This window comes from Lolium rigidum, chromosome 1 (assembly GCF_022539505.1).
Source record: "Lolium rigidum isolate FL_2022 chromosome 1, APGP_CSIRO_Lrig_0.1, whole genome shotgun sequence".
In the NCBI taxonomy this organism is placed as follows: Eukaryota; Viridiplantae; Streptophyta; class Magnoliopsida; order Poales; family Poaceae; genus Lolium; species Lolium rigidum.
In genome coordinates, this window is record NC_061508.1 from 79945285 (window position 1) to 79962784 (window position 17500).

The window sequence follows — 17500 nt, forward strand, 5'->3', positions numbered from 1 at the left end:
GATGAAAGCATGTCATCTGTATTATCCTATCGGGAACATGTCCATGAAGGTAGCCACCGGCGGTGCTTTACCACCGGAGCACTCCACCACAACAACCCCATTCCGGATGGCTATGCTCGTGTCACGGTGGAGGAGATAGTCCAAGGGTTTGAGGACCTGGACATTGACATTGCTACACCTGAAGGGGCGACAAGACTTGGAGATGTCAAGCGCCAGTTCATTCTGTGGCAGAAGAAGTTTATCAAGTTTCCAGGCGAGGCGCCAAGGCAAACAAGTCCACCCCCCTCCGGTGGTGGTGGTGGTGGTGGCTCACCTACACCTCCGGCGGGTAAGCCGACGCCGCCCCCCAATTCACCTCCGGCGGGTAAGCAGACGCCGCCCCCCAGTCCTCGTCCGGCGGGTGATCAGACGCCGCCCCCAATCCACCTCCGGCGAAGAAGCGAAGCGGTCCCGGGTTATTAACCCGGACCCTTACGTACACTGCAACCACAAAGATACCGGAGCCATCACTTAAGCCTCTCCCCAAGAGGTCTTGGGAATGTAGTGCCGAGGAAGTCGAGGCGGGCGCGGCTGCTGATTTAGAGAAATGGAAGGCGAGCTGCAAGAAGAAAATAGAGGGCGAGCCCAAGCCAGTATATTCGATGAGCAAAAGAAGTGGGCTAAGACATTTTTGAACACACCGTCCCAAGCCGCGAAGAATCTCCACGACGACTATGAACGTGAACTTCGTGTGCAAGCACTCACGTTCCGGAGGAAGCGAGGAGGCGGAGAAGCAGGAGAAGAAAGCCTTGGAGGAGGCCCGGAAAAAATTAGAAAGGGGAAACAACAAGTTGCCCAGCTCGGGGAACAAAGTAAACGGTCGATCCCCCCGCTCATAGTGAAAGCCGCAAGTCCGGAGGACGAAGCCCACGATGTCATAGCAGCTGCGGCAGCACAGGGATTGACTGTAGCGAAAGCCAAAGAACAAGCGGCAGCCTTAGGTATGACTCTTCGTGTAGCATTAGGCCTTGATGACGTGGCAATGAAGGACGTAGTATTTGGATATGTGAAGGATGGTCCTCTCGTCGAGCCTGCGCAGGAAGAGGATCTACCTCGACAAATGAAAGGTCTGCTAAATTGGTACAAGGCTTACATAAAACTTAAAAACGCCAGAGAATATATTTATGCGGAAGTTAGACATGAGCATCACTTCAAACATTACTATATAACAATTCATCGGAGTGAATTGTTCCAGCTGTTCAATCTGCGCGAGCTCGACAAATCTATCATCAGCTGCTATGTTCTGTAAGTGATTTATTAATTTCTACCCCATCTCGTTCATTGCCTGCACTATAAATATATATATTGTCCTAACTATCTTGTTGTGTACGCTATTATGCAGATTGAAGAAGCGGGAAATGCGAATAAGGCACACCCATGATGTTGGGTTCATTGACCCACAAATCGTTAATTCATATGTGTTACAACACCACCCCAGAGACGTGGAGGATGACCTGTGGATGTTTCTTACAAATCAGGAACTCAAAAGTGATATTCTATTTCCTTACCATTTTGGGTGAGTGTTTCTGTCTTGAGCACATTCTCTTTTGTTTACTCCATGCATGGTATGTGGCTAATCGATGAGTTATGCATGACTGTGCATCTATCGTGTCCGCAGGTTCCACTTGGATTCTGCTAGTAATTCAAATTCAGAACTCCACAGTTATCGTCCACGACTCTCTGAATATGGATACGAAGCTTTGGGGCAACATGAGAAAAATGATGCAAAAGTAACTACTTTCATTCGTTTGCGCTCTATATCGATCGGCCTTTTACATTCATCATTTCCTAATATCAAGTAACTAATTAATAACTCTCTTGTTCATTTAATTTTCCTTGCCTCGTAGGGTTTGGAGACGGTTCGTAGATCAAAAGGTCGGTGAATTCAAAAAAGAGCTACATTTTAAAATGGCAAAGGCTGCGACCGGGGACATTCAGCCACCGGGGACCAATCTATGTGGATACTATGTTTGTGAGAGGATCCGGAGATACACCACCGAGCGGCAGCCGTCCGAGAACAACACCGGGAGGAATAACCTCCGGGCGACGCTTACTCCGGAAGCTCGCTTCCGACCACTTCAAGAGGAACTAGCTGGATGGTTGGCGAACCAAGTCATCGATCCTAGAGGAGAACACTATGTAGAGGACGTAGAACTTTATATGCACTAAATATATGTATGGAAACTTGTTCAAAATTGTATATGGTCATCCGATATTGAATATATATTGTATATTCCTCTTGAATTCTTTTTGGTTCTAATTTCAAATTTGTTTGAAATTGTACATTCACATGCATGTATACCGTAGAATATGTGAAACTCCTTCAAAATTAAAATAAAACACAAAAGAAATAAAACAATACAACTTAAAAAGTAACCAGGGGTTAGGGGAACCAGGTTAGGGGGGGCTAAAACCCTAAACCTGCGGCGGCCTTTAGTCGCGGTTGGCGAGCAGAACCGCGACTAAAGGTCCTCCGCCCTGGCGCTCGCCTGCCGCCCACGTGGACGGGCCTTTAGTCGCGGTTCGTAAGGAACCGCGACTAAAGGGGGGGGCCTTTAGTCGCGAATAATAGGTCGCGGTTGCGCAACCGCGACTAATGGCAGTTGCGCACCGCGACCGAAGGCCATTTTTCCACCAGTGTCTTCCATGAACTCGAGCAGCCAAAGTAATAAAAATGGAAAACAGAATCAGGTGCAATTATGAAGCTGGATCGATCATATGGAGCATCTCCTAGAACTTGATCAGGGCATTAAATGCGAGTGCATTTCTATAATCCTGTCATGCTAATGCCTCCATGGCGGCATGACCAGCGCCTGCTTAATCGTCAGCTTTGCGCCTTTGCCGGTGGCCATGTGGGTGTCGTTGCGGAGCTGCGCTATATAAAGTGGCACACAGGGAATTACTCGCCAAAACCGAGAAGCTTACTTCAATCCTCTCCTGCCTCACATCCAGAGACATACCCACGCACACGCACGTCGCTTGATAAACTACTGGTGTGGTGCAGCCTAGGTATAGCTCGCTCGCTTACTTGCTCTTGTTGTCCTTCGTCATCGCCGCCGCCATGGCTCTAGTGGGTCAGCCAGCCATGCTCTGCCACGACGACGGCGTGCCGCCCTTCATGGACGCCGGCGGCCTCTCGTTCGGCTACGGGTACGATCACCACTACCAACCTTTTCTCCTGGAGGAGGAATGCTTGCTCGGCAGCCACGCATGGGAGCTGCCAACCGGCGACCTCGGCGCCGAGCCTGGCAACGCCAGCGCGTTCGATGGGCACGACGTCGGCTGGAAGCACCACGCAACCGGCGTCTCCTCCCCTGTTTCGATGCTCTCGTTCGATGACCCGTCGGCGTCGGCGGCGTCCGCATCGCACAAGCGACCTCGTGCGCTCGCGCAGGCAAAGCAGGGAGCGGACCAAGAGAGCACTACCGATCCCAAGAGGCAGTGCGGCGGCGACAGGAAAGCGGCGATCAAGCCCAGAAAAACGTCCGCGAGCACCAGTCCTCCACCCAAAGAGCCACAGAGCGATGCTGCCAAGGTAAGCACGCTCATGGTGTTTCATCCCAAGTCATGCATGGACATGAGGCTTGCTAATTCACAGTGAACTGACGAGATTTGCTGGATAACTGTGTGCAGAACCGTCGCGAGCGGATCGGCGAGCGGCTGAGAGCGCTGCAGGAGCTGGTGCCCAACGGCAGCAAGGTGGACATGGTCACCATGCTCGACAAGGCCATCACCTACGTCAAGTTCATGCAGCTCCAGCTCACGGTACGGCCATTAACCCCTTCAAGAAAAAGACGAAATCACGCGCTTCGACCTCGAATTGTATCGTCTCCTGGCGTTGTTCTCATTCGCGAACTGAACAAATAATGCCAGGTGCTCGAGACGGACGCTTTCTGGCCTGCGCAGGGCGGGGAGGCGCCGGAGATCTCCCAGGTGAAGGCCGCGCTCGACGCCATTATGCTCTCGTCGTCACAGCAGAATCATCAATGGATCTAGCGACGAGCCGATCAAATTGCTACCGCTAGTATATTCTCTCCCAGAATTCAGAGCATTGCGTCAGTAACTTTGGACAGCACAGCTTGCTTATCTGTGATCTGTCCTTCTCTTCTTCTTTGGCCCAGTCTGTGAACCTCTAAATTTGCCATGTAATCACCATACAAGTATAGCTACTGCTATTGCAGTAAAGTCTTCCAATTAAGGATTGATTTCCATTAATTACAGCTAGTCTATGCACCAATGCGATCTAACCAAAAAAAACATAACCAACGTATTACCAAAAAAAACATAGATGCACAAAACTTCAACATGAACCATAAATGATGGCAACATGTAACAACAGAGGTGTTTCAATGAAGACACCTCTAGAAAGGAAACAGCAGTGACGTCACTAGATCCAACCACCGATGCTAAATCATGGGTTTTCACCCGAAGAGAAGTCTGTCATTGCCATTGCCATGATCTGCTGCAACTCGAAACACAACACTTGTAGGAGAACTGCTAAATCGAGTGATTAGAAAGAAGAGTTGACCTAGTTTACAAAAGACATTAGACCCAAAAACAATACACATGATGTCTAACGAAACTAGATGGACTCTCCTTGGCCAACCAACAGCAAAGAATGACAGGAGATCGGGTCACAGAGCCTCTAGACCGTGTCACAACCGGTGCACTACACATATAGTAGTTTATTAAACCGTGTGCGAAGGCGAAACAAATGAAACCGTCTAAGAAAGGTGGCTTCAGCTTTCCTCTGCCGCGTGTGTTTACGGAGCATCCGAGATGATTATAAATGCTTGGTCATATGCGTTTAACTTTTTCGATAAAGGACGCTTTTATTACTTTAAAAGTATTACATCCAGTCTCTACATAACAAGATACACACAACCGCACACTCACAAAATGTCATAGTAGCACACCCACAAGGTATCAAAAGGCCAAAAACTGAAGGACTACAAACATGGAAGGACAACTAAGACTCATAGGACTCTATCCGAAGATTACGCCGCCATTCGTGTTGGGAAAAAAAATCCTTCGCCACATCCTCCAACCGTGTAGAAACCTCCATAAAGAGGTCTCGACTCTCTGGCTTCTGAAGCAAGGACCACGAACGGAGCAAAGCGGTGGATCGGTAGATAACCTGCAAACAAGAAGAATTAGTATCATGGAAAATCTTGTCATTTCTACATAGCCAAAACGACCAAATAATGGCAATCGCTCCCACCCTAATAAAAAATTTATACCTACGATCCACCCCATTGAGCCAACCGCCAAATATATTGGCAACACTCTGAGGAGGATACAAGGTTGAACCTATTTGGGTTATTGACCATATAGATCTCGCAAATTGACAGTTGAAAAAAAGATGGTTAATTGTCTCATCATGATGACAAAAGACACACTTTTTACTACCTTGCCAATTACGCTTTACAATATTATCCTTAGTAAGAATTATCCCCCTACGAAGATACCAAGCAAAGATCTTTGTTTTTAATGGTATCTTCATAGACTAGATTTTTTTATTAGTAAATACTGGCGTATCTGATTGGATTAACACTTTATACATTGAATCTACAGAGAATTTTCCACTCTCATTTAGATTCCATCTAACCACATCGGATCCCTACGTCAGCTGAACCCTTTCGAGTCGTTGCAGCAAAGTATTCCATGATACTAGCCTGGGGCCTAGGAGATCCCTTCTGAATGCCATATTAACCGGTAAATCTTGCATCACCGTTGCAATGGTGTCAGATTTGTGGCGGACTATACTGTATAAAGCTGGATACTGTTCCCGAAGGGTGGTATTACCTAACCACTTATCCTCCCAAAACCGTATCTGAGATCCATCCTTGATGGAGAAAGATGTGTATGGGAAAAAGAATTTCTTTGTCGCCATAAGACTGGCCCAAAAGTACGAGTCTCCAGGTCTCCAAACCACCTGGGACAAAGCCTTTGAGCCTACATACTTTCTCTTTAGAATCGTTTGCCATATACCTTCTTCTAAAAGAAGTTTAAATAACCATTTTCCAAGTAGGGATCGATTTTTGATCTCAAGATCATGGATACCGAGCTCCCCCCTGGTCTTTTGGTCGACAAACTGTTATCACCGGATTTTGGCCAAGTCAGGAGATGGGCCGTAAGTGAAGATGGGCTTGAAGGATATACGCGTGGAGCGCCTTTGAAGCGGCCTTGCACGGAGAGTTTGGGCTAGATTGCCCGTGTATCTGTAATATAGTAGATCGCATCTTTGTTTAGAATTAAAAGATAGAGTTTAACCCGTGCACGGTTAGGTGCACGCCCGAATTAGAAAGTCCCTTGGACTATAAATATGTATCTAGGGTTATCGAGAAAGGAGGACAATCACGTTCACAACAAACACAAATCAGGCGCATCGCCACCCCTACTTTCGAGAGTTTCTTCCGGGTAAGCATCATGCTGCCTAGATCGTATCTTGCGATCTAGGCAGTACGCGTTTATTCGTTACCTTGTGTTGCTCGTGCTGAAGCGTTGTTGATGGCGAGTAACACTATTTATCATAGGTGTTTTGGGGCTTGCATGGATGCTTTTCTTATACATGCTTGCTTAGCTATGCTGCCCCACGATATCTAGCTGCCCTTATACCTACCTAGGTGTAAGGGCAGCACCTTGCTTGTTCGTTATTTAGTAGATCCAATCTGTTATAGTTGCTCCTTGATTCTTCAAGGATTGGTTTAATATTTGTATGGTTAGGCCTTGCAAACGGGTTGAACGATCCGGTAGCACGTAAGGTATGGTTTGTTAATCCTAAGAGGGATGTTCCGGGAATTGACTTAGTGTCGGTTTTTAGGCCTCTTCTAGGGTTAGTTTTCCATTATCTTTCGTGTCTATTAGGCTCAACTACGCGTAGGATGTTCCGATCATGCGGTGAAAACCCTAAACTGTCGTAGATTGGTTTAACTTTGTATTGATCAAGCAGGAGCCCCATGTCATCGTTATCCCGACGTGTACCATGGGGCGATCGGCTCTTTGAGCCGATCCACAGGGCAACCTGAGAGCCGATCGGGCTCGTATTTAATGTTTACGTGTCTGCCATGCAGGAAACTAATCGAAGCAATCCAACACCTTCCTGACCAGGTATAGGTCAGGTGCCACGCCTTTGCAACCGCTAGGACGTGTGCCGGAACATTTGTGGGACGGCGTCGAGGGAGCAGGGCCCCCTGCAGTCTTGGAAGCCTCCCGGCTCTTCGTGTTGCTTAACCACTGCTCGCCGGTGGGTTTTGGTAGGCAACACATTCTGGCACGCCCGGTGGGACCATCTTCCGCAACAACCACGTCAACATCCGAGATGGCGGAAGAACCGGTCAAGTACGAAGATCTGCCTGCTGAGCACAAGAAGAAATATGATGATCTCAAGGCCATCTTTGAAGCCGATCTCATCGGCTCTTTCGAGAAGACCCGTTCGCACGGGATCAAGTTCAAAGGGTTCCAACCCGAAGGCGCGTTGAAGGGACTAGATCTATCTCTCCCTTCGGAGGAACGTACCAGAGCCCTGCGGCAGGAAATTAACTATGCCGTTGCTCATTCTCTACATCGGCATTCTGAGAGCCTGGTGAACACTTTGGAGTGTGTTGCGCTTCACGTGGTGCAAGAAATCATGAAGCATCAGTATTCTCCTTCAGGACCTGCGCTAGGAACTCATCAGGGAGAGATACCGTTCTACACCAGGCCACCACTGCCGTACACGATGGCAGCTCCACAACAACAAGGTTCACCGGCGTACGTCGTCTACAAGGTTGGAGGTGATCCTGGCGACTACCAATTCCTGTATGAGCCGCCCAAGGAGATTCCACATGGATACGTGTGCACGTACGTGCCGGACTGCAACAACTGGGCGAATCAGATTACGGCAGGAGGCGTCACCGGAACAGGAGTAGTTGCTGGAGCAGGAGGCAGTTCTGGAGCAGATGCTGAGAAACAGGCGTGGCTAGCTAAATATGCCACCGGAACAAGTCAGGAACGCTCAACCTCTGCAGCTCCTACGGTGGATCAGATCACTGCAATCTTGAGAGATCAGTTCGGCATCCTGCCGAAGAAGAGAATGATCGGCTATTCCAAGCCGTATCCCAACGAGTATGACCTAATCCTACTACCGCCTAAGTATCGGCTCCCTGACTTCACAAAATTCAGTGGATCAGAAGGAACCAGCTCAATTGAGCACGTGCGCCGATATTTGGCACAGTTGGGCATGGTCTCAGCTTCAGACGAGCTACGTGTGAGGTTCTTTTCACAATCTCTCACGGGTCCGGCCTTTGGGTGGTACACCTCGTTGCCACCCGATTCGGTTCGAACGTGGAAGCAGCTGGAAGAGCAGTTTCACGTACAATATCATTCGGAAACTACTGAAGCTGGCATTGTCGATCTGACACAAGTTCGGCATAGGCGAGGAGAAACGGTGTCTGAATACATTCAGCGCTTCAGGACCGTCAGAAACCGATGTTATTCGGTTCGTTTATCTGAGAAGGAAGCAGTCGAGCTGGCGATAGCGAGCTGTCGGCGCCGCTCAAGGATGTGACCTTCCAAGCGAGACTACAATTCACCGGCGCATATGGTTCAGAAATTGACATCGTATGAACAGCGCCACCCGAAGTTGTACCGGGACAAGTTCAAGCGCGTCGCCCTGATCGAGACGGGAGAAGATGAAGATTCTACAGAAGATCAGGAAGTCGCTGTAGCTGAATGGACTCGGGGGGGAAAAGCCCGTGTCCTGCAAGTGGGTGAAACAACCAGGGCCTGCAAAAGGGTTTGACTTTGACTTAAGCAAAACGGAGCAGATTTTTGATTTGCTGCTAAAGGAAAAATAGCTGAAGTTACCCGAAGGCCACAAAATCCCCACGTTACAAGAGATCAACGGCAGACCATACTGCAAATGGCATCACACGTTCACTCATGCCACCAATGACTGCAAAGTCTTGCGCGGACAGATTCAAATGGCGATAGAACAAGGCCGATTACTCTTCGGTCAGTTTGCCATGAGAGTTGACACAAATCCGTTTCCTGACGTCAACATGGTAGATCTCAGTCACTGCATAAGACGCGAGCCAGGTTTCTCTTTTGGTATCAACATGGCAGGGCTTGCAGATCGCCATAGCAAGGATAAAGCTGAAAGCAGTCACTCCCGTGGCAAAGATAAAGAGGAGGCCGATCCACGCGACCGGCCCCAGTATGATAACAGACGGTATTTGACCGAGGAAGAGGTGAGAAGCGTGCGGTATCAACGACCACTTTCCGCGCAGCTCCTTAACAAATATGAGCAGCAGTATGGCCGACGTCGGCGCTACGACGTAGACGATGATAGATATCGTCGGTCTGATGCAGACAACAGGAAATACCGTCGATACGAAGGGTATGAGCGTCACGCTAGAGGGAGATCGAGAGAGCAAGAGGACGTGGATAGGCATTGGAACTGTCCTTTCTTCAAACACTGCTGGGACTCAGGAATGAGCCGATTGCCTACAATCGAGAACTGCCCAGAATGTAGACAGAAGAGGAAGGGAACAAATGAAGTTTCAGTGTTCAAGCGTCTAGGGCCTCTCCCACCTCAGAACAAACGGGCTGAGACATCTCAAGATGAAGACTTCGAGGATTCAGAAGAAGAAGATAGGTATCACCGACCAAGGTGGTGCCCTGATGGACTCAGCCACTCCCAAAAGCGCAGAGTGCAACGGCTACGTAACTTGGAGGAAGCCGAGGCGCAGTACCTGTACACGTTGAGGAAAGCACGGCCCGACCTGGCCGTGAAAATTCAGCAAACATTGGAGATGGAGACTCGCCCACCAAAGAAAGTGTGGCGACCCAAGCAGACAAAAGCCGACGCAGAGGCATCGGCTGATACAAACATGGTGTTTATACTTCCGTCAGAGTTTTGTGCTCCGAGAGACGAGGAAGTGTCAGTGGCACAGTTTGACTGCGGTCCACGACCAGTTATCTTTGAGAAGCCACGAGAGAGGAGATACAGGCATCTGAAAGCCCTATACTTGAAAGGTTATATCAATGGGCAGCCTATCAGCAAGATGCTGGTTGACACGGGAGCAGCAGTCAACATAATGCCGTACTCCATGTTACGACGTTTGGGACGTTCCAATGAAGATCTGATCAAGACCAACGTCACGCTAAGCGATTTCAACGGCCAAGCGTCAGAAGCCAAGGGTGTTCTGAACGTGGACTTGACTGTCGGCCGAAAGACCATCCCTACGTCATTCTTCATCGTCGACAGCAAAAGTACTTACGTTGTCCTGCTAGGAAGGGATTGGATCCACGCTAACTGTTGCATTCCATCCACAATGCATCAGTGCATTATACAATGGGATGGAGATGAAGTGGAGGTTGTTCATGCAGATGATTCGATCGAAATCTCTTTGGCCGCCATGAACATCTGGGAAGCAAACGACCAAGAGCCGCTCTCTGGAATTAATCTGGACGGCTGTGAGCGCATCGAAGCTTCAAAAAACGGAGTGAGGCTGGTCTTATCCACTGGCCTGACAGAGTAGCAAGTTTCGAGTCTATGGACGTACGTGGCAAGGCCGATCCCTGTGATCGGCCCCAAAAAATAAAAAGCAAGGATCTCACCTCAAGCATGTCACGTAGCCATAGCGGAGAACCAAAAAGTTGTGAACCCTCAGTAAACATTGCAATGAAAAAGGAGGCCGATTCTAGCAATCGGCCAAAATTAGCCTCAACATGCCTTACGCCTGTGTTCGACATTGATTTAGCGAGCGATGGGAAGCTGGGGTATGGGTTTACAGCATCTGATGGACAGGAAGAGTAGAGACCTTTACTTGGCGATACAACTGCAAGGGAGGCCGATTCCAGCAATCGGCCAAAACACATTCTCACCACACTTGCTAGTCGTTTTGCTATCCAGCATGGTGAGTGGTGTGACAGGCTTGTAGTTGGCTGGAAAGCCGATATCTTCAATCACTTGAAGGATTCGGCTCGGGGGGCATACACACAGAGAAGATACAAGGCCACGAAGTATGTACCCAGGAGGAGCCGATTCATGAAACCGATCGGCTAATAAAAAAATCGAAAATAGAAAAATTTTAAGCACAGCCGATGCTCGGACATCGACTTCAGAATAAAAAGCCGATGCACAGCCATCTCTGATGAGCCAACTGCACCCTTGACCTGAAGGTAGACAACGTCACGACTGGCCGGAGCTTCAACTACAACGTCATTAGGACGTGGGGCTGGATTTCTTCAAGGATGTTCTTCACCTCCTCAGAGTTTTCGACCAATGTCTCAATGGGGGAAGAAAGCAGAGCTTTGAGGCGTTGGAGCTGGGACTTGGTTCATCACATGCTGTGGAGGGGCCGGCTCGATAGATTCAGGGTCGAACGACAGCAAGCCTGAGAGATCACAGCCCTGACAAACAACAAGGGCAGCATAAGCATGCAGATCAGAGAAAGGGTGAGCCCAACAAAGGGAGCATACCACTCCTAGGACCATGGGAACAGCCGATGACGATGCAATCGGCTGTGGCGTTTCTGCCTGGGGTTTGGCCAAGGTGGCGACTTGGTCGATGTCACCTTTAGAGGTTGTTACGTCCAGAGTTGTGGAGGGCATCAGAACTTCATCAACATTCCCACTGGAAGTTTCATCAGCCTGCAAAGAAGATGGTGAGCCGATCTGAGCAGCAAATCACAAGAATTGAGCTAGGAGGAGTTGGAGAGCCATTACATGTGAAGCTTCTTGGTTCGAGAAAGGGGTTTGCTGATCCTTCCAAGCCCTCTTGGTGCATCGACTCCTGGTGCGTAAGCTTCCCTGCCCTGTTTGGATGGGAGCTGGAGGGGCAGTAGGTTCAGGGGCTGACCTTTTCTTCTGGGGTGTCCCCAGAGGTGCCCAAGCTTGAGCCTCGTCGGCTGGATTGCGTCTCCTCGCTGATATCATCTTCGGTAGAGGTCTACAAGAGCAGGATTAATGAACGAATATGCTAGAAGGATGACGCCCTTCAAAGTTTTCCTGGCAGCCATCTTTCTCACTGCTATTCTCGCCCTGACTGAGGCTCGGGGGGCAGCTGGCCCTGAGGATTCTTTGCTCTTGGGAGCCGATTTTGTTGGAATCGGCTGGCTCTGCGTTACAACCTTTTCGAAAGGTGGTGAGTTCTTGCAGAAGAGAACCACCAGAGCTGGTGGGAGCAATTTGAAGAGGGAGCCATCATCATTGATAGGCTCTGGGCTATTTTGTTGCTGTGAAGAAACAGAACATCACAAGGAAAGTTGTGGGCAAATGGTACCTGTTCTGCAGAAGTATTAGCTTCAGCATCAAGGTGTTTCAGCAACGGTCCTAGAGCTCTCCTGAAGGCATTGATTCAGGAGTTTTTGCCGTTAAATCTAACATTAAGCTCAGGTGATTTGGAGTCCAAGGTCTAGGGTTCGCGCGGCTGCGGACTGGACCTGTTCGATTGGAAATTTGGGATCTGAATTTGAGCAAGGGTTGCAGGTTACCGTCTGAGGGGATAACTGAATTGACCTGCCTCGCAATTTATCGTGAAGGACTAATGCGTTGCCATCGGCTCATTGAGCATTGACCAAGTTAACAATCGGCAAAGTCAGAATGAGGGGAATCGGCTAAATCCACATGAAGGAAATCGGCAAAATCGAATTGAAGGAAGTTCTTCATTGATAATAGGATTTCTTACATAAAAGAGCTGATTGCTCTCAAAAGGAAGAACTAGGGGATACATTGCCCCATCTACTACTACTGGTCCTATACTAAGGATCCTATCTACGGGCCGTCGCTGCCCTCGTCGTCGCCGTCGTCGCCGCTGTCGGCACTACTCCCGGCGAGCTCGTCGTCGCTGCTGCCGCGGCCGCCGGCGGGGCCCTCGTTGTCCTCGTCCTCCTCGACAGCATCGTCGTCGATGTCGAACTCGCTGAGGTTTCCCGACCAGGGATAGAAGCGCTTGGCCGGCGGCTCGTCGGAGGAGGTGTCGTCCTCCTCATCCTCTTCCTCCTTCTCCTCCTCGGAGGAGGTGAAGTCGGCCCAGGAGAAGCGATCGTCATCGCTCTCCTCCTCCGTTTCCCCGTCGGCGAGGAAGCGGAGGTCACTCTCCCCGTCTGTCAAGGATTTGTCATCCTCGGACCAGACGGAGGAGTCGTGGTCTTCATTGTCCCACGCCGTTGGGGCGAGGATGTCGTACGCCGCCTGCGTACCCAACTCTGGTGTCGACTCTCGGAGGGGAGAGGACACGTAGGAAAGACCCGACGAAGAAGAGGAGGAAGAAGAGGAAGACATGGTGGCAGAGGAGGGCTTTTGGAGTGCTAATGCGAAGGGGATGAAGAAGGGAACTGCAAGACGTGGCTAAATAAAAGGGGACATAGCGGAGATTTAATGCTCAAGCAGTTTTCGAGGATGTGGTGCCACAACTATCAAATCGTGCAGAGAAGTTGAGAAGGCAAGGCATCATGATGAAGAATACTGCGACGGTTCTGCTCTGCCACGACATGACCCCTCGAAGAAGAAAAAACAAAGTGGTTTTGAAATTATCATTACCAAAACCAGGGGGGCATGTGTTATCACCGGATTTTGGCCAAGTCAGGAGATGGGCCGTAAGTGAAGATGGGCTTGAAGGATATAGGCGTGGAGCGTCTTTGAAGCAGCCTTGCACGGAGAGTTTGGGCTAGATTGCCCGTGTATCTGTAATATAGTAGATCGCATCTTAGTTTAGAATTAAAAGATAGAGTTTAACCCGTGCACGGTTAGGTGCACGCCCGAATTAGAAAGTCCCTTGGACTATAAATATGTATCTAGGGTTATCGAGAAAGGAGGACAATCACGTTCACAACAAACACAAATCAGGCGCATCTCCACCCCTACTTTCGAGGGTTTCTTCCGGGTAAGCATCATGCTGCCTAGATCGCATCTTGCGATCTAGGCAGTACGCGTTTATTCGTTACCTTGTGTTGCTCGTGCTGAAGCGTTGTTGATGGCGAGTAACACTATTTATCATAGGTGTTTTGGGGCTTGCATGGATGCTTTTCTTATACATGCTTGCTTAGCTATGCTGCCCCACGATATCTAGCTGCCCTTATACCTACCTAGGTGTAAGGGCAGCACCTTGCTTGTTCGTTATTTAGTAGATCCAATCTGTTATAGTTGCTCCTTGATTCTTCAAGGATTGGTTTAATATCTCGTATGGTTAGGCCTTGCAAACGGGTTGAACGATCCGGTAGCACGTAAGGTATGGTTTGTTAATCCTAAGAGGAATGTTCCGGGAATTGACTTAGTGTTGGTTTTTAGGCCTCTTCTAGGGTTAGTTTTCCATTATCTTTCGTGTCTATTAGGCTCAACTACGCGTAGGATGTTCCGATCATGCGGTGAAAACCCTAAACTGTCGTAGATTGGTTTAACTTTGTATTGATCAAGCAGGAGCCCCATGTCATCGTTATCCCGACGTGTACCATGGGGCGATCGGCTCTTTGAGCCGATCCACAGGGCAACCTGAGAGCCGATCGGGCTCGTATTTAATGTTTACGTGTCTGCCATGCAGGAAACTAATCGAAGCAATCCAACACCTTCCTGACCAGGTATAGGTCGGGTGGCACGCCCTTGCAACCGCTAGGACGTGTGCCGGAACATTTGCGGGACGACGTCGAGGGACCAGGGCCCCCTGCAGTCTTGGAAGCCTCCCGGCTCTTCGTGTTGCTTAACCACTGCTCGCCGGTGGGTTTTGGCAGGCAACACATTCTACATTCCATTTAGCCAGTCGATATTTCTTTTTTTCACTATCTCCTTGCCAAAAGAATCTAGATCGGAAATAATCCAATCGGTGCAAGACCCCTTTAGGCAATTGGAAGAAGGAAATTATATACAGTACCATATTACTTAGCACTGAATTAATGAGAACCAACCATCCGCCAAGGGATAGCAGTTTTCCTTTCCAACTTGATAGGCGTTTCTGAAGTCTTTCCTCGACTTGTTTCCACTCAGCTATAGTAAGTCTCCGATAATGAATCGGAATACCCAAGTAGCTAATAGGAAACTGACCAATCCCGCATCCAAATAGATCGGCATATAAGGAGGCCTTGTATTGAGCTTCACCGAAGTAGAACAATTCACTTTTATGGAAATTGATTTTAAGACCAGAAAGCTTCTCAAAAGCTAATAGTATCAACTTAAGATTCGTCGCTCTCTCAAGGTCATGTTCCATAAATAAAATTGTATCATCGGCATATTGAAGTTGGATAGGCCACCATCAACGAGATGTGGAACTACTCCTTCAATAAGACAGTCTTCTTTAGCACGTTCAATAATAATTGCAAGCATATCTGCCACTATGTTAAACAACATGTGTGATAATGGATCACCTTGCCGCAATCCCTTTTTTGTCTGCAAGTAATTGCCCACATCATCATTGACTTTAACGGCAACACTTCCACCAAAAATGAAATTGTGAATTAAAGAACGCCACTCTTGTGAAAAACTTTTCATCCTGAGTGTTTGTTGTAGAAAGGACCATTTAACCTTATCATATGCTTTTTCAAAGTCAATTTTTAATATAACTCCATTCAACTTTTTCCTATGAAGCTCGTGCACTGTTTCATGCAAAGTGACTACCCCATCGAGGATATTCCTTCCTTGGAACAAAGGCCGTCTGAGACGGGCGCACAACATGATCAGCAACCGAGTTAAGTCTTAAAGTTGCGGTTTTTGTGAAAATCTTGAAACTAACATTTAGGAGACAGATAGGCCGATATTGTTGAATCCTCTCTGCCTCCAAAACCTTAGGTAATAAGATTATCTCACCGAAATTTAGACGAAACAATTCTAGTTGATCTTCGTGCAGTGCAGAAAATCTCTACTACTTAAAAAGAACGAACGTGTTTCCCCTTCTCCCCCAGTTTGGTCGTCCTTTGGTCGTCCACCTTCCATCCCTTCGTCGCCCATCTGACTGCCTGGGCCAGGCATCAACATGGGCCGCCCACCTGAAGCGACCAGAATCTACACCCCATCGTTTCCGTCGCGCATCCCGCATCGCTTGTCATCCCCTTCGCGTCATTATCCCCGTACACCAAGCCTCTGCCTCCGCTCCCCTCTCTCCCAACCAGAGCACGCGGACAAGGCGCCGCCGGGCTCGTGCGGAGGAAGGTCCGAGCGCGCGCCCGACGATCGCAGAACGACGGCCTGGCGTTCGACGCCACGACGCAATCTCATCCTTCAACGCCACTTGATCTCGTGTTCCCGCACCACTTTCTTCTCCAGCTTCGTTGCGGAGATCGACCAGGAGGGGATTCAGCTGATGCACCATTCAGCCCTTTAGGGCAACAATGACAATGCCTTGGCCCCTCTAGCACTCATGGGCCATGGCATCAACGAATCTGAAAAGGTATCATAGATCTTGGTGCAGTGACGATCTACGCATCTACACCTTCTGGCTGGACGAATTATTTGCCCTATCCGCGTCGATGTGCTCTGCCAAACCGAGGAGGATGCTCCAACTCCGGATCGATCGGGATCGATGACCAGGCCGCACCCGTGGTCATCGTCCTCACCCTCGATTTGTCTTACGGAGGCTCCAGCGCCGGATCATCGACGTGACGGTCGGTACGCCCTTCTCCACCTCTGCTCTCTTCTTTACATGTTTATCTCAACCCTTTCTTCCACCCTGCGTCTCACCTCGTCTTTCTCCGACAGCCGAGCAGAGGACGGCCCAAGGACGGAGATGGCTGCGTTGTTCACCGGACCGGCGGCACGCGGCGTCAAGGAAAGATTGTTATCGTTCGATCGTGTTTTGGTGGGTTACAAAGGATGCGTACAGGGAAGGCGGCTTTCGCTGGTGTGTGGTATGATCCCAATCTCTGCCAACTTATGTTTTGTTATCACGTCTTTATCACCGTCTGTGCCAAATTTTAACTTATGTTTTTCTCCTGTCCTATGCTGCACTATTTTTCCCCATCCAGATACAATGATTTCTCAACTCATCGTGTACATGATAGCGGGAAAGATTGTTATCGTTCGATCGTGTTTTGTTGGGTTACAGAGTAACCCATTGATTTGAAAGGTATAATTTTTGTGCTTTCTCTATTGTGCCATCTAAGAATTTGCTCCTGCTGCTCAGCCAGTTCAATGAGTAGTTGGGTCTCCAATAGGCGGGCCTTTCTTTGGTCCATGTCATCAAGCAGTATTAAACAGTGAAAGTATCCAGTATTAGGTAATTTACTGCTCTGTTGGGTGCCAATCCAAAGTACTTCAACTACTGTATCATATTCAGTTACAATTGGTTCTCTTATTAGCTTCAGGTGGTATGGACTGAAACGGATAAGAGATTGTGATCCCTCTGCTAATCTGTAGAAAATAGGTTTGTCATGCTTTTTTTCGGAGTGAGTAGAGTGCACGATTAGGTGGTAGAATTGCAATTGCGCCGGATATTTGATTCAGTCCCAACTTTCTGTGACATAATGTTTGCTTACAGTGATTGTGAACTGGA

General features: G+C 48.8%; 1 protein-coding gene across 1 annotated transcript; it reads left to right on the forward strand.

Moving 5' to 3' along the window:
* The first annotated feature begins 3100 nt into the window (after nucleotides 1–3100).
* On the forward strand, nucleotides 3101–4035 carry LOC124648101 (transcription factor RHD6-like). Its single transcript, XM_047187922.1, has 3 exons — nucleotides 3101–3574; nucleotides 3673–3804; nucleotides 3913–4035. Exons 1-3 carry the CDS (start codon nucleotides 3101–3103, stop codon nucleotides 4033–4035), a joined length of 729 nt encoding a protein of 242 aa, XP_047043878.1.
* Nucleotides 4036–17500: the final 13465 nt, after the last annotated feature.